The following is a 24256-nucleotide window of genomic DNA, read 5'->3' as shown; positions in this document are numbered from 1 at the left end:
TATTTTTGTATCTACCCTTTTCAGATTTAATAAGCAATTTAAACACTTTCTGGAGGTTACTAATACATAGTGTTTCAAGTATAAGATAGAACGTGACACTCTTGGATCCTCTTCCTTATTCATAGCTGTTTGCTTCTCTAGAATTTAATGGCTCTTGAAAAGTTAAATGTTTATAGACTAACATCCTGTGTAACTTTTTTTAAAATTATTTTTAGTGGATTGTCTGCATGGGTGTCTTTATATATAGGTTTAAGCTGCTTTTTAGTGAAGCAAAAGCAGCGTTCAAGTTCCTCTCAGTAATACAAGTCATGCAGAGATATGCAACAATGGCTAGTAATTTCTAACCCCCTTCCATTGAATACTTGCTAGTCCATTATTGGACTGAGAAGGTTGCTTCCCTGTCACCTCATACATTTTTTCTTTGATTCTCTTGTTAGCATCAGATGTTCCAGCTACCACCTGCAGCTTGGAGGAGTTCCAATGTGCATATGGACGCTGCATCTTGGACATCTACCACTGTGATGGTGACGATGACTGTGGGGACTGGTCTGATGAATCTGACTGCTGTAAGTTAGTGCAGGGTGATGTGCTGGTCCAAGAATCTGAGTTGCAAACCTAAATGGATTTTACATTGGCTGGAGAGGGGTTGCAGTGTAGACAGCGATCTAATTGTTCACACATAAGCTGGCTCTTTCATTATTAGGATTTTTGTAACTCTTGAAAGTGAGATGAGAACTCTGTAGTTAGTGCACTTCTGCTTACAGGAATTAAAGCAGTTTCTGGGAGAAATCTATTCAGGACTAAGTTTCATAATAATGGAGGGTAAGGGGTACTGAGGAGCTTTGGGGATGTTACGTTGGTCTGAATTTGTTCTTTATATTTTTTACCATCTCTGCAGCATCTCACCAGCCTTGTCGCTCTGGAGAGTTCATGTGCAACAGTGGCTTGTGCATTAATGCTGGCTGGAGGTGTGATGGAGACTTTGACTGTGATGACCAGTCAGATGAGAGGAACTGCAGTGAGTGCTGGAAACTGGTGGAAGCATTCAGTTTCTGTGGATGCAAAAGAGTGTTTGGGACTCTTAGCTTTGTAATTGGGTCACTTCTGATCCTTCTTGCTTTTCTGGTCCCTCAGCTACATCTATGTGCACAGCTGACCAGTTCCGCTGTAAGTCAGGGCGCTGTGTCCGTCTGTCCTGGCGTTGTGATGGGGAAGATGACTGCTCCGACAACAGTGACGAGGAGAACTGTGAGAACACAGGTTTGGCCTGCTGCCTTACTGCTTAATAGCTAATATTTCCATCCTCAAGGTAACAGGTGGTGAAGTCTCTTTTGGATTGCTTCAGTGAGTTCAACCTAGAGTTTCTGCCCTTCCCAAAGAATGGGATTTGTGGTCTGTCTTACATGTTTGCAAACTTGTGCAAGTCTGTGTGCTTGAACTACTTTAGATGATGGTGTTTTCTGGTCAAGTATCAGATCCCTCTGTCTTCCTATCCTGTCCCTACACTGTGAATTACCACAGAGCTCTGAGACTATTGCATTCAGACTTGGAAACATTAATAATGTGCACTGTTGCTACCTTTGTCAGATGGACTGTGTCTAACTTACACGTTCTAGATAGTTTGGGATAGCTTTCGTGCCGCATTTTGAAATTGCAGAGCAATTCTCGCAGGCAATGGGATCAAAAAGGATGTTTAGTGGAAGGGAAGAGTAAAGCCTTTGTTTTAGAGGTTAAGGGTGTCAGTTTTCCTCTTAGATGTTTGCTCAGGAGTCACTTTTTCTGGTAATCATTTCACATATCGCCATTCTTTTGTGTGATAATGGTTATAGAGAAATGGAGAGTTTCAACAGACTCTAGTGCTGTGGTAGGATTCAGGGAATGTCTATAATCTTCTCTTTTCCTTAATGCCTTCAGGATGCCTAAAGGCCTTGCTGAGCAATAGTGTGTATTGGTCCATCCATTTATCCTAGTGAGTGGAGCCCAGCTAGGTGTATTGACCCTTCTGGATCAGTGTATTCTAACCAGAATTTAGAGGTGACAAAATGGATTTGTGGCACTGTACCTCTTGTTTTGGGGCGGGCTGTTGCGGAGCGAAGTGTGAATGTTCTACAAGGATAGCTAAGTTCAGAGGACCTGGACAGGCACACTTTGTAGCCATTTGAGAGCAGCTGCTTCAGACTGGTCAGCTGTCATAAGCATCAGTGTGGTGATCCTGGAAAAAGCAATTGTACTTAAAGACCAACTGGTAACCCTGTTTTCTCATCCTGATAAAAAAAGTACTTAGAGGTACTGAAAGAACAGTTGCCACCCAGAAGCCAAGTCAAGCTTCCAGAGCCTGAAATTCAACTTTTCCACCTCAAACCAATCCCAAGGTGGTTGAGTACAGCTATTGTTACTGTAAGGTTAGTTGTGCAGTTCTGCTTTAGGTCTATGGTGACAGTCAGGAGGTAAAAATTAAATTGAGACTTCCAAGCAGAATGTGTATTGACTCATCTAAGTGACATACTGTGGTGTCCCAATGTCAGTAGCAAGAGGTAAAATCTTCTTGGTTTTAGAAAAGAATTGTATTTTTATTGGCCACAGAGAGAAGACTCCTAAAATAATGTGATCAACTGATGTAAGTAAGGATCTTCATGTGCAATATTGACAAATTAAGTTCAAGTTTCATCATCCTTCATATTAAGTATTTCTGTGCTCTGGAAAGTGAATCTGCATGTGATTTGGTTTTATGTTCCCAGTTGGGGTGTCCATTAGTTCTTAACTGTATTTGTTATCTCATAACTACTCTTTTCCATGCTGCTTACATGCAGTCTACCAGTCTTATTGTTTCTTTGCTGGTAACTGTCCTGTTATCTTCCTAAGATTATCAGGGGGTGATGATTTGGGAACTGCTAACCAAGTCAGCTTAAGAGGTACAGAAAATAAGAGGCAACAGGACAGTGCAGTTGTTGCTGAAGAAACAATCAGATTGGTAAAGTACCTACAAACAGTATTACTTTACTTACAAGAATTCTGTACAGTCTCTGTACCAACAGCAGAAGTTTAAGCGTGTAGCTTGTGTGAAATCCTGTTGCCTGAGCTCAGATTTTAAGGATGCATGTAAATCTCATTCCAAGTCCAGCACAGTGCAGTTAGGGCTGGACAAGATGCTCCTCCCTAGGCAGGCTTAAGATCCATAGCCATGCTAGGGTGACAGATCAGATGATTAAAGTGAAGAACTGACTCTTCCTTTTTACACACTGAGTAGGATTGTAGAATCTGGAACCAAAGGGAGCTATACCAGGGCCTTCTGGTCATTCTGAGAGAAACTAATTAGCTGAACTTCACAGTAAAGCAACAATGGACTCAGACTGGAGGAGAGTTTGCAGGCCTGCAAATCAGCATAAAGATAGGTGGAACAGTAAGTTGTGTGAGATGAGCTGAATTCAAGGAAAGAGGAAGTCATGGATTTGTGTTCATATGAAAAACTTGTAACAAATCTTATAAAATGTTCTGTATCCTTTTCTTCACTGTGGCAGTAAGCTGTGGTGTGCTACTTTCCCCTCCTATTGCAGGCACCCCTCAGTGTGCCTCAGACCAGTTTCTGTGTGGGAATGGGCGTTGTATTGGCCAGAGGAAGCTGTGCAATGGAGCAAATGATTGTGAAGATGGCAGTGATGAGAGCCCACATCAAAACTGCCGTAAGTCCTCTCAAGTTCAGTCTTAAACACAAATGGAGCCACTGTAATGTATGGGAGTCAATCTGTTGTTACTGAGGAACAGTAAAAAAGCAAGCCTGGACTGTGATAATGGGAGAGAGTTGAAGACTGAGGAAAAAGGCCTTTGTGGTTTTGCCAGTTACAGGCTGCACACAAGGAATAATGAGAAGAAGATTATGATCTCAGATATCAATGTTTGTCTGCAGAGACAGTGAATCCTAAAAACATGTTATTCTGAGCTCTGTTGTCCGGTTTAGTAGTGGCCTGCAGAGGATTGTGAAGAGGAAACTTCCAGCACAGCCTGTGTCCTCTCTGTCTCGCTCAGCCTGGTTTGAAGGGTGACTGCTGCCTAACAGCTGAGGGCAAAAGCAGCTGCCTTGTGGTTTCAGCTCAGTTATCTTCACGTGTTCCTTTTGCAGGTCCACGAACAGGGGAGGAGAATTGCAATGTGAACAATGGTGGCTGTGCTCAGAAGTGCCAGATGGTACGAGGGATGGTGCAGTGCACTTGCCACACAGGTTACAGGCTCCTGGAAGATGGCCGATCATGCCAAGGTGGGTTTTTGGAGCAGTAGCCTCCTCCCTACTGCTTTGATACGTCTGAAATTGATGGCTATGACAGGGTGCAAATCAGAGCGTGAAAGCATTAAGCAAGCTATAGATGAGATTGCCTGCTTTGTTGATGATCTATGTAATAGTAACTTTCTCCCTTTCTCTGTAACATGCAGATGTGAATGAATGTGCTGAGGAAGGTTACTGCAGCCAAGGCTGTACCAACAGTGAAGGAGGCTTCCAGTGCTGGTGCGAGCAAGGCTACGAGCTGCGACCTGACAAGCGTAGCTGCAAAGCTCTAGGTAAAGGGGAGTTCAACCTGCCAACACAACTGGGGTGTGTGTGTTGGTCCAGTTCTCATAATTATGTCTCTAATGCTTTATTGGCAGCATTGTGCTATACACCAAGCCAACATGTGAGCAAAAGGAAGTACCCGGATTTGTATTAGATATGCCCAGGTTGTTGGTGAATGCCTGTGAAAATTTTGTGTGATTTTTGACTATTGTTTCCTTTCCCTGTCAGCAGAAGAGCCCCCTTAGCTTCTTTTCCTAGTCCCTTGTCATTCGTGGTGACCCAGACCCTGGGACAAAACCAGCTTTCTGTATCTATTCAGGAAATGTCTTAACCTTTCCAGTCAGTGATGTTATGTCACACCTGCTTGTGGTTTGACCTTTGATGCTGGTCACCAATCCTGAATGCTGTGAATGGCTGCTGTGTGGACATCTGCCTTTTTTTTTTAAGGACGTCTATACACTTGTTTAACTTTATTCCTCTAATGTAGGAGCTGAGGAATTAGAAATTCCATTTAAAGTCTTAAGATGTTAGGATGTTGATACTGTTTTGGGGTTTTTTTTCTCTGCTGTGGAAGTACCTGCTGAGTTTATATCTGGCTGAGGCACATTTCAGCTGTGTCCTGTCTGTGGTAGAAGATGTAGTAGAGCATGTGTTTGCATGGCTAGTAGATGGATATAGGAAAAAAACCACTGTTGTCCAGCTGCCAAATGGCTGCCTAGTGGTATGGTTTCAGAGGTTGAGATGAGGCGGCTTAGGTGGGACCTGGCATGATTACCTCTTGCTGAGTTAATGTTTGCCAAAAGGTTTAAAACTGCTCATCTTTGAGTTGTTGAGGATGTGGAAACAGCTCTCTGAAGTGTTTTGCATTTGGGGGTTGATTTCTTGCTGCCAGTACTGCAAAACTATGTTCTGGGACTTGGTGCAGAGGGAATGGTAGACAGGACCCTGTCAAATACTCTAATGCTGTCCTTCTGTGTATTCTTAGGGCCAGAGCCAGTGCTGCTCTTTGCCAATCGAATTGATATCCGACAAGTGTTGCCTCATCGCTCAGAGTATACGCTGCTCCTGAACAACCTGGAAAATGCCATTGCCCTTGACTTCCACCACAGCAAGGAGCTGGTGTTTTGGTCTGATGTCACGCTTGATCGCATCATGAGGGCCAATCTGAATGGTAGCAATGTGGAAGAGGTGGTTTCCACAGGGCTGGAGAGCCCAGGTGCGTCACCACAAAAAAGGCAACAGCCTGGGGTGGGTGAGTGGAGAAAAGTGGGTACCCAGCATTCAAAATGAAGTGAATCCCCCTGAGCAAGGGTATGGGTTGGATGGAATAGGTGTAAGATGAGTGTCCCACTGGAGTTTATCTTGGCTGGCAGGAGGACTGAACTGGGCCTCTTCTGAAGTGGAGAGAAAAAGGGAACTATTTTTTTGTGCTGATGCATGGTTTCATTCTGTGCTTAATTCTCTCTTGGAGATAGGTGGACTTGCTATTGACTGGATCCATGACAAATTATACTGGACAGACTCTGGGACATCTCGAATTGAAGTAGCAAACTTGGATGGCACTCACAGGAAAGTGCTTTTGTGGCAGAACCTGGAGAAACCACGAGCAATTGCCCTACATCCTATGGAGGGGTAAGTGAAAATGTAGGACCCCATTGAGCCCTCCACGCACGTGCTTCCAAGTGAGCATTGAAAACCCCATTCTTGGTCACAAAGGTTGCCTCTGGGCTCAAGCCTTCATTTGGTACTGTGAGTCTGGGGAACCTGGTAATACTGGGAGCCTTCAGAGCCTTAATCCTGCTCTGGATCCTTCAGCTTTCACCGACTTGAAAGGGCTGGGTGTTACTTTGCTGGCCGTCCCTTCTCCCATGGCTATGACCCAGTGTCATGCTCAAGGTCACAGGACTGATTGTTTTGCCCTGATAGGGAGTGATGCTGGGTGCAGTATGTGGGCCATGAGTTTTCTAGCCTGTCTCTCCCTGCCTCCTCCAGTACTATCTACTGGACTGACTGGGGCAACACTCCCCGTATTGAGTATTCCAACATGGATGGCTCTAACCGTCGCATCATTGCGGATACACACCTCTTCTGGCCCAATGGACTGACTATTGACTATGCAGGACATCGAATGTACTGGGTGGATGCCAAACATCATGTCATTGAGAGGGCTGACCTCGATGGGCGGAACAGGAAGGCTGTTATTAGCCAAGGTGAGTAAAAGGGCTATCTATATACTCTCTGCAGGGAATGCTCTCTGCAGTAAAGACAGTGGAGTAGCACAGTGCTACTCTGAGTTTCAGAGACACTGGCTCCTGCTTCTGTGCTTGTTTCCTGTTCTTTCACTGTGGAATGAATTCTGCCACCACTGAGGGATAGGGTTTGCTACCCAGTTATCAGTGGCCTCATCAAAAGGAATGTGGCCAGCAGGTTGAAGGAGGTGATTCTCACTGTCTACTCTGCTCTTGTGAAACCCCACCTGGAGTACTGCATGAGTTCTGATGTCTCCAACATAGGAAGGACATGGAATTGTTGGGGCAAGTCCAGAGGAGGACCACAAAGTTGATAAGAGGATTGGAGCACCTCCCATGCATAGACAGGCTGAGGAAGTTGGGGTTGTCCAGCCTGGAGAAGAGAAGGTTGCGTGGAAACCGTGTCGCAGTCTTCCAGTACCTGAAGAGGGCCTACTGGGAAGCCAGAGAGGGACTCTTCACCAGGAGCTGTAGTGATAGGGCAAGGAGTAATGGATACAATTTGAAAGAGGGGAAATATAGGTTAGATATTAGGAAGATATTTTTTACCATGAAGGTGGTTAGACGCTGGAACATATTAGCCAGAGAGGCTTGGGATACCCCAACCCTGGCAGTGTTCAAAGCCAGGTTGAATAAGGCCTTGAGCAACCTGATCTAGTGGAATGTGTCCCTGCCCATGGTGGGGGAGTTGGTACTAGATGATCTTTAAGGTCTCTTCCAACCCTTAACATTCTGTGATTCTGTGGTTATATGATAGCAGAGAGGAATTGTCTGTTATATTATTGTAAAGTGTATTTGAGCAGGTTGACTGTAGTAAAGCCTAAGGGGCAGTGGAAAGAGCTTTCCTTTGTCTCCCTGCTAGCCTGAGTCATGTTAGACCTGATCATATCCCTGTACTGGATGTCTTTTACAGGGCTCCCGCACCCATTTGCTATCACCGTGTTTGAGGACAGTCTGTATTGGACAGACTGGCACACCAAGAGCATCAACAGTGCCAACAAATTCACAGGCAAGAACCAGGAGATCATCCGCAACAAGCTCCACTTCCCTATGGACATCCACACACTTCATCCTCAGCGTCAGCCAGCAGGTAACTGCAGTGAGGGTAGAGACCCAGTTGAGCCACTAGAAGACCTGTAGGCACCCATCACCCTGTGGATCATCCACACGTGAGGCTGAACTCGCTACGTGTGTGTCGGTACATCCCTGGCTGTGCCCAGGGCTGCTGCAGAACTGGCTCCACCGGCAGTTCTGCTGAGATCGCTCAGCCCCGGTAAATCGGAGTTGGGTGTTACCGCAGCTCCCCCTGCTGACACTGGTGGTGGAGGCCTTTCAGTAGGAAATACCTCGGGCTTGTTTATGTAAGAGCTGTTTTGGGAGGGGGCAAAAGCTCATAAGTGGTCATAGTAATGACTGACACCTCCCTGATTCCTCTTCAGTTGCTGTAATCTGCTCTAGAAGTGGATTTATTTAAATTTATTTTAAAATTGAGCCCTAAAAATAGAGTTAGTGCTCTAGTTTATACAGAATCACAGAATATGCTGAGTTGGAAGGGACTCACAAGGATCATCGAGTACAACTCTTAGCCCTGCACAGGACATCCCTGAGAGTCACACCATGTGCCTGAGAGCATTGTCCAAGCGGTACTTGAGCTCTGTCATACGTTTCCTTATTGTCAATTAATTTCTGGGTAGATGAGTTACCATATCCTTGTGGGTTTTGACACCTCAGCTGATGTTTTTCCTCTTTTTGTTACTCTTTGTTTTATGCGTGGTTGTTTTTATGTTTGACTACTTGAGCAGGGAGAAACCGTTGTGGGGACAACAATGGGGGCTGTACTCACCTCTGCCTGCCAAGCAGCAAGGATTACACCTGTGCCTGCCCCACGGGCTTTCGCAAGACCAGCAGCCATGCCTGTGCCCAGAGTAAGTGAGGTGGGACCACAGTCTGCGTGCTCAGATGTTCTGTGGGTGGCAGAGGGTTGGCAGTGGGAGTAAGCATCAGCAGCACTTGCTTCCAAGGAGATGCAGCTGAGTAGACTGAGTTAGAAGTATTAAGGTCCCACCAGAGGATGCTTCACCTTTTTGATGCATTCCCCTGTTGTGCATTCTCATTGCCCTCACTAGGCTTTATGGGTGGGGACACAGAGAAACTCCATCCTTGGATCCTTATTTCAGGGCTGCTGTTGACACCGTGCTGCCTGACACAGCTGATTGTCTCCCTGAAGCTCCCATAAGAGCTGTGTCACTAATGGACAAAAAATTCAATCCCCTTCATTGGTGCAGTTTCTCTTTGTTTGCAACCAAATGAAAGAAGTAGACCAACTATTTCCTAGATTCTCAAGAGCTATTTTCAAATAGCATTTGGAGGGAGGTCTGTGCCATTCTTTGAAGGATATGGCTTTGTTCTCTCAGCATAGGTTACCCCCTAGGAGAGAGCTCACAAGTACTCTGTTCCCCCTTGCCCATCCACCCCACACATCCTCTCCCAGTGGTGTTTTGCTTCCAGTTAAAGAAAAAGGACCAAAGATTTGCCAATGAGAAATTATATAGGTGGTTAAGGTTGTGGATATATCAGGGAATTGTCTGTCTATCACTGTGTTGTTGAACTTAGAGAAATTAAAAGAAGACCTTTCGACCTTTGATCAGGTCTTGACAAGTTCCTGCTTTTTGCCCGAAGGATGGACATCCGTCGGATCAGCTTTGACACTGATGACCTGTCAGATGATGTCATCCCCCTTGCTGATGTTCGCAGTGCTGTGGCTCTAGACTGGGACTCAAAGGATGACTATGTGTACTGGACAGATGTTAGCACTGACTCAATCAGCCGAGCAAAATGGGATGGATCAAACCAGGAGGTACAGTGTTAACTATGTGTGGAGGTCATCTATCCAGGAGACTGCTTGAGCATCATATTTGAAGCTGCTGGGATACTCTGGCGTTTTAGGGCGCTGCAGTTCCTGGTGGATTTTTTGTAGTTTGCCTAGTTCTGGCTCAGAAAAGCCGTGAGATCACCAGACCCTTCATACACAGGTTTGGTGTATTTTCCTGCTTGTATAGGGACATGAAGCATGATGGCTGTGAGCTGCAGTCAATTCCTTTGTTGTAGCCCTAAAAATCTGAAGTATTAAATTCTGTGTTATGTTCTACATTTGGAATAAGAGTCATGCTCCTTGAGAATGCTTTTTGCACATGCCCTTAGGCTAATATTACTATAAATGAAGGGAACTGAGTTCAGCATTTGGATTTGCAGTTTGAACAGGCATGAAAAATAGATGTTTCTCCAAATGTAAGCCTTATTTGAACTTCTAAGTCCTTAATGGTCTCTCTTGTGTGGCTTTGCTCTGCTTGGGCTTTTGACTTTTGAAAGTTAACATTGTGAATGGGTAGTGCATTGGGCAAGTGCTTTTTCACTAAGGTCTAATTTCACTTAGGATCTTTTCTTTTTGTTTTTATTTAGGTTGTGGTGGACACTAGCCTGGAAAGTCCAGCTGGACTGGCAATTGACTGGGTCACCAACAAGCTGTACTGGACTGATGCAGGTACTGGGGTCCTCTGCTTTATCTAGACTTCTGTCTTCCTTATTAGTCAAGAAAACTGAAAATCAACTGTGTAGTTGTATCTGTCTCATTCCAAATTTGTCTGTTTCTGTGTAGCAAAAAAATCTCAATTTCATCTCGTGCTTGTAACAAAGTGTGAATTGAGGTGCAACCCTTAGTTTATTTCTCTTTGCAGTACCCCCAGTACTAATTCTGTAGAAAGATTTATAGTAGAAGTCAGTCATCACTGTTGTCTTGCTGCAGAGCTTGTGATCGTGTGTGTTTATGTATATTCCAACAGCGTATCTTGGGGTGCAGCAGGTAGTATTTGGAGGATGTTCCCTTGCTGGAGAGTCATAGTTTAGAGAGACATAGGGAAGATTATTCTTTTCTAGCTGTTCTCTCACACCTGTGTAGACACCTTGGGGGCTTAGGAAGGAACTGGTTTATATTCACACAGGACTCCACATGAGTAACAGCTACAGAGGTGACTTGAGAGAATGGAAAGTGACACTTTGAGCCCCATTTCTTACCTATTTTCTGGCTATGAACAGAGGCGAATGGAAAGGGAAGAATGCATTGTTGTATGGATTTTTTTTTTGCCTTAGCTCTTGCAATTCCAAGGTCTTTGATCTCTTTGTCATTTTCTCTCTTGATTTTTGTAGGAACAGATCGGATAGAAGTCTCCAACACAGATGGGACCATGAGAACAGTTCTGATCTGGGAAAATTTAGACAGACCTAGAGATATTGTGGTGGACCCTGTTGGAGGGTGAGAGATTCTTTCTTCTGGGATGACACAGCAATTCTTGCATGTCTGAAGATGTTCAGTTTCTTTGGTTTTGTGCAATTGCTTTTCTCACTGGTGCCGTTGTTCTACAACCTGACAAAGACTGAAACTAGAGACCTGATTTTAGATACTAATGGAACAAGATAGGCAGGGATGATTGCCTGTTGTGTTGTGCTGTACAGCTTGCAGCAGCTGGCTGGTATTTTCATTTGTTTATCCTGGGGATGTAATAGCTAAAGATGTGCTACAAAAACTGTTGAGAATGAAGCCCATGTATGTTGAATTTGTATTCAAGCTCTATGCTTATCAATTATAGTCAGAAGGATATCCTCAGACCTTGTGGAGGTGGGGATAGGATGGATAGGAAAAAGCTTGCCAGCTGTTGCTTTAGAAGTGTTGGAGGTCTTCAATGAAAGTGTGCTATTCTTTCCTTGTCTTCCTGGAAGACAAATGCAACAAGAGTGTAAAGGGCCAATGGTGGAGACTGGTAAATAATTGGTTTATTTTTAGACCTTTACCTATTTTCTTGAACCTTTTCCTACATATTCTACTTAGGCCAGCCCATGGGCAGTAGAAGGTATATAAATTTGGGTATGATCGTAGGTATATTACAAGAACCCAAGGCTGGACATGAGTACTGCTAGGGCCTGAAGTCACCAGGCTCTCTTGCATCTCTGTAATGCTGCCTAGCTGTAGAGGCAGTGAAAAAGTGTGGACATTTCATTTCTCTCTGGGCTTCTTTTCAGGTTCATGTACTGGACTGACTGGGGAGCCAACCCAAAAATTGAATGTGCTGGTATGGATGCCTCAAACCGCTTGGTGATCATTTCCTCCAACCTGACATGGCCTAATGGCTTGGCCATTGACTATGAATCGCAGCGCTTGTACTGGGCAGATGCAGGCATGAAGACCATCGAATATGCCAGTCTGGATGGAAGCAACAGGAAGGTAAGGAAGCCATCTTTGATGAGGAAGTCTGGGAGCCTGAGGTGTAAGTCCTAGAGCACAGAGTGCTGATGGCCCCTGCCTCTTTTTCCAGTTGAAAGGGAAATTTACAAATCAAAGCACACAGCTGCTTTCACTGGGAGAGAAGAGCTCCCTTTCAATTGCAAACTGTAATGGAAGCTCCTTTTGAGCGCTAACATTGCCTCATCACTCTCCTTTTGCTGTGACTGTATGTTATGATGTTGAGAGGGGGCAAGGGAAGCCTCTTCTCCTTAGTGACTTCTTAGTAATATTTTTTTGGGGGGGGCCTGGGGGCAATCTGACCAGGTGCTGATTGGGAGCAATCTGCCTCACCCCTTTGGACTTACTCTTTATGGCGAGAGAATCTACTGGACAGACTGGCAGGCCAAAAGCATCCAGAGCGCAGATAGACAGACTGGGCAGTCTCGAAAAACGCTGCAGGACAATCTGGAGAATCTTATGGATATTCATGTTTTCCATCGGCACAGGCCACAAGGTACAGAGCTCACCCCAAGCCACACTAAGCTGAGAGCTTGCTCAGGCTCTGCTGTGTGGCACTTCTCTTCTGCAAGAAGCTGACCTGTCAGCCCTCATTGTCTAAAGTGTCTGTGTGGAATATGAAAGCATGAGAGTTAACTCTCAACTTGATGTTTAAGGGCATTCTAGAATGCATTTCTATAGCTGTTGCATCCCTTTTTTGGGCAAGTGCCACTGGCTCATGGATTTCTTATTCTCTTTTCTATAGTACACACAGCTTGTGAAGTTAGCAATGGAGGCTGCAGTCACTTGTGCCTTTTGGCACCACTTCCAAAAGGTTATAGCTGTACCTGCCCTACAGGGATCAACCTGCAATCTGATGGCAAGACCTGCTCCCCTGGTGAGTCCTCTCTGTAGAATCCTCATTGCAGTTTTGTATCACAGCTACATTTTGCCTCTGCCTTGTTAGAGAACAAAGTTCACTTTTATGTGCTTACCTACTTTACACCTTGAAAAACCCATTTGGTGCCTGTACCTTCAATTTGAGTGGAATTACTGTGGAGAAACTTACTGGTTACTGGATTGATGAAGAAAAATTTTTTCTTGGAATTTTGTTGGGCAACTAAACCAGATGCCACATTTTTCCCCATACTTTTGCCCTAATCTTAAGGTGAATTCTTTAATTGCAAGGTACTATATTCTTTAATAGGTCTGATTGCACTCCTCCCATCGACACACATTTGGAGGACTCTTTTAGTGGAAGGCACTTGGCTTCAGGCCATGATACATCCACTTTTTCTCTTTAGTGGGAAAAAAATGACTCCTAATTCCCATTTCTCACGCATATTAGAAGTAACTCTTGTAAGAGTGCACTGCTTTTCAACTTGGATGTAAAGAAGCATTAAATGATGCTCAGTAAAGCTTCTGTACACAGACTGTCCATAAGCCAAGATCTGCCTGAGATGCTTTCCCTTTTCCACTGAAGTGGATGTAACCTCCAGAATTTAATAGATACAATTGACTGAACTTGTTCCTTGCTGATACCTCTTCATTTTCAACTCTGCAGGAATGACCAGTTTTCTGATCTTTGCCAGAAGGACTGACGTCCGGATGGTCTCCCTGGATATCCCCTACTTTGCAGATGTTGTTGTCTCAGTCAATGTCACCATGAAGAACACCATTGCTATTGGTGTGGATCCTCGTGAAGGTCTGAACTGCTTAGTTTATCTGACTGTGTTTGAAAGGCAACAAGTGACTTCATATCTAAATGTCTGAGTAAACACCCAGACACAGATCTTACTGTAGTTTATGGATTTGGGTAGGTTTGGTTTTTTTCTAGTATGTGCTGCAAATAATTGCTTCCCAATAAGGAAAGGAATATCCTTATAGGAAAACAGAGAACTCCAAAACCATGGAAAAATGCTCCTGCTGTATTGAGTGAGATGGTTCTGTGTTTTGGATTTAAGAAAGCCTTCCTCCTGCTGAGGCCTTTTACAACAGTAGAGCTGAGAGTGTGGCTGTTTGTGTATAGTAAAAATCTGATGCTGTGCTGGATGTAAACACATTGTTGCACAGTGAGGTAGATGATCTGATTGCTGTGGTCTGGGACATTTTGAGAAACCAGATGTGGGACTCTACTACTAGCTGGTAAAGTGTTACGTGTTCTCTGTCCTTGTGTAAAGATCAGACTGTCAGTACTCCTACATATTTGAGGGAGAACTGGAACAAGATAATTTGTACTGTTTTATCGCTTCAGCTTAATAATCTTTTTTCTGTTGTTATTCCTTTGCAGTCAGATCCATTTTGAATGGTGTAGCTGGTAGTCAGAGACTTGGATCAGTTTTTTAAGAATTTTGCTGTTTGATTGTTGGGATTTGTTTTGGTTTTGTTTGGTTCTGAACTTTTTCAAGTTTCTTTTTCTTTTTCCATGCAGGAAAGGTTTACTGGTCAGACAGCACGCTACGGAAAATCAGTCGGGCTGCCCTTGATGGCTCACAGTTTGAGGACATCATCACTACAGGTGAGGGATATTTTGATCTGAGAACCTCTTGCCTCCATGCTGCATGAAGAGTAATTCTCTGACACCCTGGTAGAATAAATTTTTGGCGGAAAGGCAAGCAAAGCCTAAAGCAATTGCCTGATGAGATGGACAAGAGGAATACCTGAAGTCCCTGACTAAGCTGGAAGAATAAGCTGTGACCAATATGTCTTTCTATTTTCTCAGGTCTGTTGACTACAGATGGGCTGGCTGTGGATGCTATTGGCAGGAAGATATATTGGACAGATACAGGAACTAACCGGATTGAAGTAGGCAACCTTGATGGCTCCATGAGGAAAGTCTTGATCTGGCAGAACCTGGACAGCCCTCGGGCAATAGCTTTATACCATGAGATGGGGTTAGTGTTGTCAAGAGATTATCTAGGGGTTAACACAGGACTTCTGATCTGCTTTTCCATAATACTTGCTGACTTTTCCCCAGGTATATGTACTGGACAGACTGGGGTGAGAATGCCAAGCTGGAACGCTCTGGGATGGATGGCTCTGGACGTGTGGTGTTGATTAGCAACAACCTGGGCTGGCCTAATGGACTGGCAGTGGATAAGGCTGGATCCCAGCTGCTCTGGGCCGATGCACACACTGAGGTCTGATTCTGTTTTTCGGCATTATTTGTCTTTGGATCTTTGGTAGCCTGGGGACTTTTTTGAAGCTCTTGAGCCAGCTATCAAAAGAACAAGGGAAATGTAAGCTTTTCTGAGGGCTTGGGCAATGGGGGGAGGGTGAACCTGAATAACATCACTTGCTTAGACTCTGTTTCCCTCTTGATATAGTAAGTGCTAGCAAGAGCAGCAGTGCCTTTAATATGGGGCTGATGTTTTACTTCTTCCTTTAGCGGATCGAGGCTGCAGATCTCAACGGTGCGAACCGCCGCACCCTGCTGTCTCCAGTGCAGCATCCCTATGGCCTCACTTTGCTGGACTCTTACATCTACTGGACTGACTGGCAAACCCGCAGCATTCACAGGGCTGACAAGGACACTGGTGCCAATGTCATCTTGGTGAGGGCAAACTTGCCTGGCCTCATGGACATTCAAGCTGTTGATAGAGCGCGGCCCCTGGGTAAGTTCCTAGGCTGCCCCTAAGTCACTGGGTGTCTGTTATGACTGGGGCAGTCCTTCAAAGCTGTCATTGAAAAAAGTCCTTTGATGTAAAGCATGAGTGATAGAGTAACTTCTCAAAAATCAGCTTTTCTTTTCTTCTTCCCTCTTCTTTAATTATTTTTGCACTTTTCCCTGTTTACCCAACCCTAAAGGTCTAGTCTTTGTTTACTGCTGCATGCCTTTTGACACCCCTTATCCCATTTCCTTCACTGGACTGCAGTGACAACCTCATTCTCACACACAGTAGAGTAATTTTCTTAGAAGGACTGAATGAGTTATGCCCTATTAGGCTTCACCAGAGTCTACTGGTATTGGACAATTTCCCTTTTATAACTCCAAAAGACACTAATTCCTCTTAAACTGGTTGCTGAAATCTTATTTCAAGTTCTGGTATTTTTTCCCAGTCATTGCAGGCTTCATCTTCCTGTCTGTCACTTTGCTTTGCAAAATCTCTGCAGCTTTAGTTGCTCTTAATATATATCCTGCTCTCCAACTCTTCTGTAACAGAGTCAATTCTTTGTTACTCTTTGGGGATCCTATACAACCCCATCTTCCCTCCTTGTTCTTCAGTGGAAGTTGTTGCTTTGTGCTTTGGCTTTGTTTTGGTAGAATTTCCCCAGTGTACTTCTACAGAAAACTGTGCTGCTTTTTCTGTGGTTACTAACAGCAGAACATCACTCTTTACAGTGTAACTTTGCAATATTACTTAAAGCTGACCATAAGTCTAGCCATCGTATCCCCCTTGTCTTCTTCCCACTCCCTGCACCTATCCTCTGAGCTCATTCCCTCCTAGTAAAGTAGGGTTTTTTACAACCCAATGCTGGGTTTTTTACAATTAAAAAAAATGACCCTAATACGTCAGGGCACTTTCAGCAGGCTTCTCTGATGCCTTTGTTTACTTGCCACTGTGTGCAGCTAAGTTGAAACAGAAGCTTCTTTGTCAGCCTGGCCTCTGGTGCATTGTCACAGTGCTTCCCCACAGGGTTGGATCTTTCTATCAGCATTACCATTTGTAGCAGTAATAAAGTTAAACTGCAGTTGCATGAATCTGTGGGCATTTGGCTGTTCCTTTTTCCATGGGAAAACTATGATTTACAAGGAATGCAGGTCAAGATTTTGCATTTAATGATTCCTCTTCTTCTGGGCCTTCCTATTCTCCTTGCCAACCATGAATCTCGGAGAGGAAGGGAGAGTGTCTCTGTACGGAGGGCTGTAGATTCCCAGCAAGGCTGGGATGGTAAGGATGGACTCAGCTACTAGCAAGTTGTGTGTGTACGTAGCCTTTGATATAAAGCTTTGTTCTGTGGGATCCTTAGACTATGCTTTCCCTGTTTCTAAAGGCTTCAATAAATGTGGAGTTCGTAATGGTGGCTGCTCCCACCTTTGCTTGCCTCATCCCACTGGTTTCTCCTGTGCCTGCCCCACTGGTATCCAGCTGAAGAGAGATGAGCAGACATGTGACTCTTCTCCAGAGACCTACCTACTTTTCTCTAGCCGTGCTTCCATCCGTCGTATCTCGCTGGACACCAGTGACCACACAGATGTGCACATACCTGTCCCTGAGCTGAACAACGTCATTTCTCTGGACTATGATAGTGTGGATGGCAAGATTTACTACACAGATGTATTTCTTGATGTTATCAGGTAGGTACGAGTTATCTGCTTGGCCAGTGCCCAGGTCACCCAGCAACTTGTGCTGATTGTGGCACAGTGAGCCATACAGTGAGTGTGCCAGTAAATTGGGTAGAATGAGATGCTTTGGTACACCATATGATGTATGTTGTCATTGAACTAAATGCTGAAGATGTGTTTAACGTAATGGAGACTGTGGGGAAAAAGGTATTAAGGAAGTCGGAGCATGCAGTGGCCCTGTGGTTGATGGTGATAACATCTGGAGATGTGAAGGTTTTCCAGGAGCTACCCATTCCTCACTGCCATTTGTCGTTTGTTTCCATCCAGACGGGCTGATCTGAATGGCAGCAACATGGAAACTGTTATTGGTCAGGGTTTGAAGACTACGGATGGCCTGGCAGTGGACTGGGTTGCCAGGAACCTCTACTGGACAGACACAGGACGCAATACCATTGAAGTAGCCAGACTGGATGGAAGCTCCAGGAAAGTGCTGATCAATAACAGCCTCGATGAGCCCCGAGCCATTGCTGTCTTTCCCAAGAAGGGGTAGGTATGGAGTTATTGGTGGGGCAGGGAGAAGGGCTGTACAGAGGCAGATTGGAAGAGGAGGTTGTGGAAGCAAGAAGAGATGTGCCATGTGAATCTGCAGGTACCAGCAAGGGTCTGACTCCAAGTGACATATAGTCAGGCAGATGGTGAATTTGAAGTCTGAGAACCAGACTACAGACCATATTATCTTTTTTGAACCAAAGAATCTGGCCGTTTCATTCATAACTGAAACTTTCATTAGGATAAATGAAATGATCTTTTATTCTTCCTTTTATCTTCTCAGGTACCTCTTCTGGACAGATTGGGGTCACATTGCTAAAATTGAACGGGCAAGCTTGGATGGCTCTGAACGAAAAATCCTGATTAACACTGACCTAGGGTGGCCCAATGGATTGACTTTGGATTATGACACCAGGAGGTCAGTGGAAGATTTTCTTATACTTGCATAGGGTTAAGGGATGTAATGAATTTTTTAGCCCTCTTAGCTTTGTTTATTGGAGTAGCACTGTATGTTTGGGTTTGTTTTAGGAATGGTTTGCTTTTTGTTGGGTTGGTTTTTTTGTTGTTTTTTTCTGATCCATTTTATGATTCCATGATCTTGGCTAGTGAATGACTAGAAAGTGAAAGGGGTTGCATAGATGGAAGCTCATCTCTTTCTCTGTTCCTTCAGAATATACTGGGTTGATGCACACCTTGATCGCATAGAGAGTTGTGATCTCAATGGGAAGCTACGGCAAGTGTTGGTCAGCCAGGTGTCACATCCTTTTGCTCTGACACAGGTGAGAAGATTCTCCCACTGCTGCTGTTATCCGTAGTGTGTTGATGAGTTTGCACAGTGGAGTTTGGGGCCGGGGAAGTGTTATAGCCTGGGGAAACCAAGATGGCTGAGGGGGAGTACTTATATCTTCTCTGGAGCTAACAGAGGAAGTTTGTCTGAACTCCTGTGGGGTGTAGACAGTAATCTTCTTTATGATAAGAGGGTAAGGGTTTGAAAAGGCCTTTGTTTTGGGCCTTCTGCCACTGGGATATGTTTTTTTTATGGGTATCTTGTGTCCACATGGCTAAACATGCTAACAGCTATGATTTTTCTTTGCTGTTTCCCTGAGCAGCAGGATAGATGGATATATTGGACTGACTGGCAGACGAAATCTATCCAAAGAGTGGACAAGTACTCTGGACGGAACAAAGAGACAGTCTTGGCCAATGTTGAGGGATTGATGGATATCATTGTGGTTTCCCCTCAGAGGCAGACAGGTAAATGAGAGGACCTTGATTCAGGCAAATGCTAATTGTAGACAAAAGGAACTCTGAAACCACTGTGCTACTATGGATGTCAAGTGAGGATCCTTTCTTATACTTAGATTATTAAGACATCTTCCCTCAGCACATTCCTTGTCCACCTCTGACTTTTCAGTCAAGTACTTCTAAATGGTGTTCTGTTAGAGGTTGGATTAGCAAATGTCACTTTCTGTGTTGTTCACCTGACATTGTGTTAAAACAGAAGAATGGGAGCTTTTTATTTTTATATCTGTGCAACTCTGTTGTCTGGGCTTCTATCTAAGGATTTCCAGTGCCTTTATTTCAAGACTGCCCTAATCCAATCAGTATCTGGCTGTTGTCATCACTTTGTTAGCAGTCAGACGAAGAGCATGTGCCAAAAACATAGTAACTTGCTGGATTTCTACAAAGTTGTCTCTGGCTGAGCAAGAAAAAAGGTGGTTGCTCTGATCTCCTCCCTGATCATGTGCAACACGTTTAGAAAATTGTTTATTCCTTCCAGGTACTAATGCTTGTGGAGTGAACAATGGAGGCTGCACTCACCTCTGCTTTGCCAGGGCTTCTGACTTTATCTGCGCATGTCCAGATGAACCAGATGGGCGGCCCTGTTCTACCAGTGAGTTTACTGAGTGTCCCTGGGGTAGTAGCTTCCATAAGTGAGCCACTACTACTGCTTATGCAGTGGCAACCAGAGCAGCTGAGGCTCTCCAGTGTATAAATCTTATGCAGAGTTGTATACTGGAAATGAGGCGGGTGGTTGTGACCAATGGAGCTGCATTCTGCTGACAGACTGGGTTTGAGATGAGAAAGCTGCTCAAATGATTTTTTAGAGTTTCAGAAATGGCTAGTCAGACTTATTCGTCTGTCCCACAGTGTTGGGGCCCTGCTTATTCTTCTCTGTTGTTCTAGTTCCTGGTGTGGTACCTCCTGGTCCTGAACCAACCAGTGTAAGGGAGAGAAGTCAAACACCACCCAGCAGAGTAGATACCTCAACAACCAAACCTCTCACGTCTCTGGAAGCAGCGGAAGGAAAGTAAGTGCTCTTGTTCTCTTGGAACTGGGGTGTGAAAGTCACAGCTTTTGCAAGGTGCCACATGCAAGCCCCCTCTGGTTGTCATCATCCAAATGTACCTATCCCTAGCCAAAAGAGGCTATTCCAGCTCCAGATTTCATGTTCTTAATGGGGGGAACATTATAAAAAAGAACGCAGAACACTGTTGAGCTGGCAAGAAAGAGGTGCAGAATCTTTCTGTCTGTTTTGTTGAAATTGTGTCTAGGCTGACTGTTAAAATCCCCCTGAAGTGCTGAAGTGTTAAAATCCTCCTTACACCATGTGTCATTTATTTGATTGATTTTTGAACTCCTAATTTTAAGAACTCTTTTCTGAGAGGAGGACAAGGGAGTGTTGCTTTAATTAACTGACACATGATAGACCTAAGCCAGACATCTGAGGAAGTGCTTCTGCCCTGGCTACAATGGGATATCTTGCTTGGGGCAGAACAGAAAATTGGCAGCTCTAATATTTAAAGTTACAATGTAGGTAGTTAAGAGACTTTTTTTCTGCTAATTCCCTACAGCCTGCTATTTATACAGCTCAGAAAAAAATTATGTTCTACTATATGGCTGAGTTATTTACAAGACAAAACTTCTACTTTGTTGAGTGTGATTCATTGGATAGGAATGTCTTAGTGCTGACTTGGAGATGTTTCGATTTTTGCTTCAGCACAGATGCTGAAATTTGTTTTCTGATACATACACATGTACACTTGTGTACCTGAGAGGTGAATCTAGAATGACTTAGATATAAGGATATTGCAGACTGATTGATACATACATGCACACACCCCTGTATAAATGTGTATATGGTCCTCTCTTCTCTGGATACAGAAGAATACTGAAGAAGAGAAAGAAAGATGTCTGTTGTTGAACTGGAAATTGAAGGGATATCAGTGCTAGCCCATTCCATTCTGTTTTTGATACCTTTGATACTGTTGATTCTACTTGCAGTAACTGTTTGTCCTTCTGTCATTCAGCTGCTCTGACAAAGATGCTAGGCAAGGCTTGTGTACTCATGCCAACGAGGCAGTGTTGGCAACCATGGGTGAGTTCCCTTCTTTAACTCCTCTCCACCAGGGTTGTTCCTCCAGATGTGCCAAGGGCATTCAGTCCATGGTGTCTGAAATCCAGATTTCTGAAACTCAGATTTTAATTACTCAAATGCCCACTGAGCAGAGCAAAGTGCATCTAAGGATGAACATCAGCCATAGACATTTATTAGCCTCTCTACAGACTTTTCCAAATGACACTTTGGTCTGAAGAATAGTTCTGTTTTCTTTCATCCTATACATCATCCATTGGGTTCTTCCCATTAATGATGCTCTTCTTCACTGTCCCCTTCGTGTTTAGTTGAAAGTGATTGACTAGAGTAATTGTTTCCCACTGCAGGAGTAACCTAACTCTTCCTTTTCCAACACTGTTACAGAGATCTCAGTGCTCCTTGGTTTGCTGAGGCCTGAGTGGGAGGAAAGGTTGTAATATGTTTGGTTTCATATGAAGCCAAACAAAGTCCTCTGTTAAACCTTGATGTGCTGACATTTTGCTTTACATACTTCTGTATGGGTAAACCCCCCACATTAGGCATTACACCAAGGTCAGTATTATCCAGTGAAAGTTGATTGCATAAATTACCCTTGGTGTTCACTTTCAGGAGAAGGACTGCATGTCAGCTACATTATTGGAGGTCTTCTCAGCATCTTGTTGATTTTGCTGCTTATTGCTGCTTTAATTATATATAGGTAAGTGATCTTTTTTCCCCCTCTCCTGGCCAATAGGAAATTCTAGGGTTGTAGGAGAAGAAAGCTCCCGAAAGTACTTAATCTTTCTTTATTGTCATTTACAATCCTTTTGTTCTCCATTGGAAGCAGTGCTTGATGATTTTATTTGCAAGGTTTGAATCCTGTGCCTCTGAAGTGTTGAGAATACAGTTCTATTATCTGAAGCCTTATTTTCTGCAGAGACCTTATAAGTTATGGACAGGGATGGGAGATAATTCATATCACAGTAGATGTATGAACTCATATGCTTTCTGCCAGATAACTTCACCAGTTCCTCCCAGTATAGCTTTTGTGATTACATGGCAGTGCCTTGCTGTACTTGTAGCTAGTAAATGGACTAGTAGCTGAAGAGCCCAGTGAAGCCAGCATTTCCTCTTTGAGGGAAGTGAAAATTACTGGAGCTTTCTACTTGCTGAGCACTCAGGAACTTTGGATCCTGGCAGTAGGACCCCGTGTCTTTTCTGACCACTTTCTCCCTCTAGGCATAATAAGTCCAAGTTCACGGACCCTGGTGTGGGGAACCTAACCTACAGTAATCCCTCATATCGGACATCTACCCAGGAGGTGAAGATTGAATCAATTCCCAAACCAACCATGTACAACCAGTTGTGCTATAAGAAAGAGGTAAGAGCTGCTACTAAGGACATGAGAGCCCAGCTCAAGCTGCTGTTGAGTATTACAGACCTCAGTATGTGAAAACATTGCAACTTGTCAGCATTTACTTCTAGGACATAGGAGAACAGCTTCAATGAATTGTTGAAACTGCTATGGAGATCAGCAGCACTTCTTCCCCAGTGAGCTGTAGTGAATTTGACCTGTCTTTAGTTCTCTGCTTCTTTCCCACTCACACAAATGTCTTGTATTTCATGTGCATTGGTTGCTGGCCCTCAAAGTACATGAGGAAATTGTAATTGTCTTCCTTGGATACAGGTCTCAGTTAGTGACTGTTGCACCAAGGTTGCTTTGGACAGTCACCAGGGGAACCAGGCAGCCAGAAGGGGTTTGGTAACAAAAATGTGGCTGCTGGCTGTGCACTGCCTGGAAGGGGTGGGATAGATTAAAAACCAGAGCCCTCATTAAATAGAGCATTTTCAAGGCCCTCAGAGGTCCACACTTCTGGCCGCAGGATGGAGAGGGTTTAATATGATATCTTGCAGCACTTAGTTTCTCCTTTCTTTTTTCCTCAGAAGCTTTCTTATCACTCAGATAGCTTCTCATCTTCCCTCTTCTGATTTCCGTCCACATCCTCACGTCAGGTATCACTACTCTGTGTGTTTGATCCTGCCTCCCTCACTCAAGCTCTGTTGTGTGGCTCAAGCGCTGTCCCATACTAATTGCTCTTTCTTGGTTTTTTTCCCCTCCTTCTTTTATGTCCTTAAACCAGCTCTACTGTCTGTCAAGAAAGTATAAGTCATTCTCTATGGCAGATTCTTTGGTCTGGGCTTTGGCTACTCATACTCCGTATATGAGATTTGAAAAAGATAATTTCTGTAGGACTATTTATGATAATCTGTTAGATCACTTAGTTCCTCTAGCAGGGATCACAGCAAGACTTATGCAGGAGAGAGTTTTCCCTGACTTGTTTTTTCAAAGTTACTATGCAATAGATTTCCCAAACTTTCATGCCATTTTAGCCTTACCTACAAAGGATAAGCCAGGATTATTTATCTGGGAATCTAAATCCTTTCCACTTTTCTCTGAATTCTGATGCTCCTAGATGTACCCAAATGTATATTTCCCCACCCCCTCTACCTCCCGCTCAGGGATATATCAGATGTTCTAATACTCCTTATTTGTAGGTGAGCCAAGTTAGGCAGATTTCACTACTTTAATCTCAGTGTGGTCCCTTTAGCCTGTATCACTATGAGACTCCAATTCAACAGTGGTATTCCAGCTGTGCTTTCCTGAGAGGGAAATCTAGATTGACTCAGATGTAAATATATTGCAGACCTAGAATTGATTCCTTGTCTACTTTTACCATGAGGTTTTCTGTCTGTTCCTGCTTCCCATTTTGTTTGGTGGGGTTTTTCTTCCTTTTTAGGTTCAGTGTTCTTACTATTTGCTGTCAGGGAATATATGTAGTTGAATTAGAGGAGCGAGCTCATCCTCATTCCCCTTCCATGATTTGAAGTCTTATGGAATTTGGAATGAGAGCTCTTGCAGGAAGAATTCATCTAGGGGTGGTAAAGAACTGAAGGGAAAGTTAGAATGGGTTCTGCCATTGTGGCAGTTAAAGCCAGTGGC

At 44.0% G+C, this 24256-nt stretch overlaps 1 protein-coding gene across 6 annotated transcripts in view; it reads left to right on the top strand.

Annotated features, from left to right (window-relative positions):
• LRP4 (LDL receptor related protein 4) overlaps positions 1 to 24256 on the top strand; it is a 97047-nt gene that overhangs the window by 68500 nt on the left and 4291 nt on the right. For 4 of the 6 annotated variants that reach the window (XM_051791895.1, XM_051791894.1, XM_051791896.1 and 1 more), the window contains 32 exons: positions 438 to 566; positions 899 to 1018; positions 1135 to 1260; positions 3555 to 3680; positions 4118 to 4252; positions 4426 to 4551; positions 5529 to 5759; positions 6019 to 6175; positions 6536 to 6753; positions 7706 to 7882; positions 8592 to 8717; positions 9441 to 9649; positions 10252 to 10333; positions 10996 to 11101; positions 11866 to 12067; positions 12392 to 12581; positions 12831 to 12962; positions 13629 to 13769; positions 14496 to 14582; positions 14787 to 14958; positions 15042 to 15204; positions 15453 to 15678; positions 17060 to 17363; positions 17679 to 17897; positions 18184 to 18318; positions 18571 to 18679; positions 19010 to 19154; positions 19681 to 19794; positions 20088 to 20211; positions 21212 to 21279; positions 21886 to 21973; positions 22495 to 22636. In XM_051791895.1, the coding sequence (XP_051647855.1) occupies positions 438 to 566; positions 899 to 1018; positions 1135 to 1260; positions 3555 to 3680; positions 4118 to 4252; positions 4426 to 4551; positions 5529 to 5759; positions 6019 to 6175; positions 6536 to 6753; positions 7706 to 7882; positions 8592 to 8717; positions 9441 to 9649; positions 10252 to 10333; positions 10996 to 11101; positions 11866 to 12067; positions 12392 to 12581; positions 12831 to 12962; positions 13629 to 13769; positions 14496 to 14582; positions 14787 to 14958; positions 15042 to 15204; positions 15453 to 15678; positions 17060 to 17363; positions 17679 to 17897; positions 18184 to 18318; positions 18571 to 18679; positions 19010 to 19154; positions 19681 to 19794; positions 20088 to 20211; positions 21212 to 21279; positions 21886 to 21973; positions 22495 to 22636 (4829 nt within the window). Of the gene's footprint in view, positions 1 to 437; positions 567 to 898; positions 1019 to 1134; positions 1261 to 3554; positions 3681 to 4117; positions 4253 to 4425; positions 4552 to 5528; positions 5760 to 6018; positions 6176 to 6535; positions 6754 to 7705; positions 7883 to 8591; positions 8718 to 9440; positions 9650 to 10251; positions 10334 to 10995; positions 11102 to 11865; positions 12068 to 12391; positions 12582 to 12830; positions 12963 to 13628; positions 13770 to 14495; positions 14583 to 14786; positions 14959 to 15041; positions 15205 to 15452; positions 15679 to 17059; positions 17364 to 17678; positions 17898 to 18183; positions 18319 to 18570; positions 18680 to 19009; positions 19155 to 19680; positions 19795 to 20087; positions 20212 to 21211; positions 21280 to 21885; positions 21974 to 22494; positions 22637 to 23199; positions 23269 to 24256 lie in introns of all 6 variants that reach the window. The other 2 variants (XM_051791897.1, XM_051791893.1) reach the window with 2 other exon arrangements.

Source organism: Manacus candei, unplaced genomic scaffold (genome assembly GCF_025592945.1).
Source record: "Manacus candei isolate 608988 ecotype Guabito, Panama unplaced genomic scaffold, ASM2559294v1 h1tg000033l, whole genome shotgun sequence".
In the NCBI taxonomy this organism is placed as follows: Eukaryota; Metazoa; Chordata; class Aves; order Passeriformes; family Pipridae; genus Manacus; species Manacus candei.
Note: the sequence above shows the minus strand (reverse complement) of the source record. Positions and strands in the feature narration are given on the sequence as shown.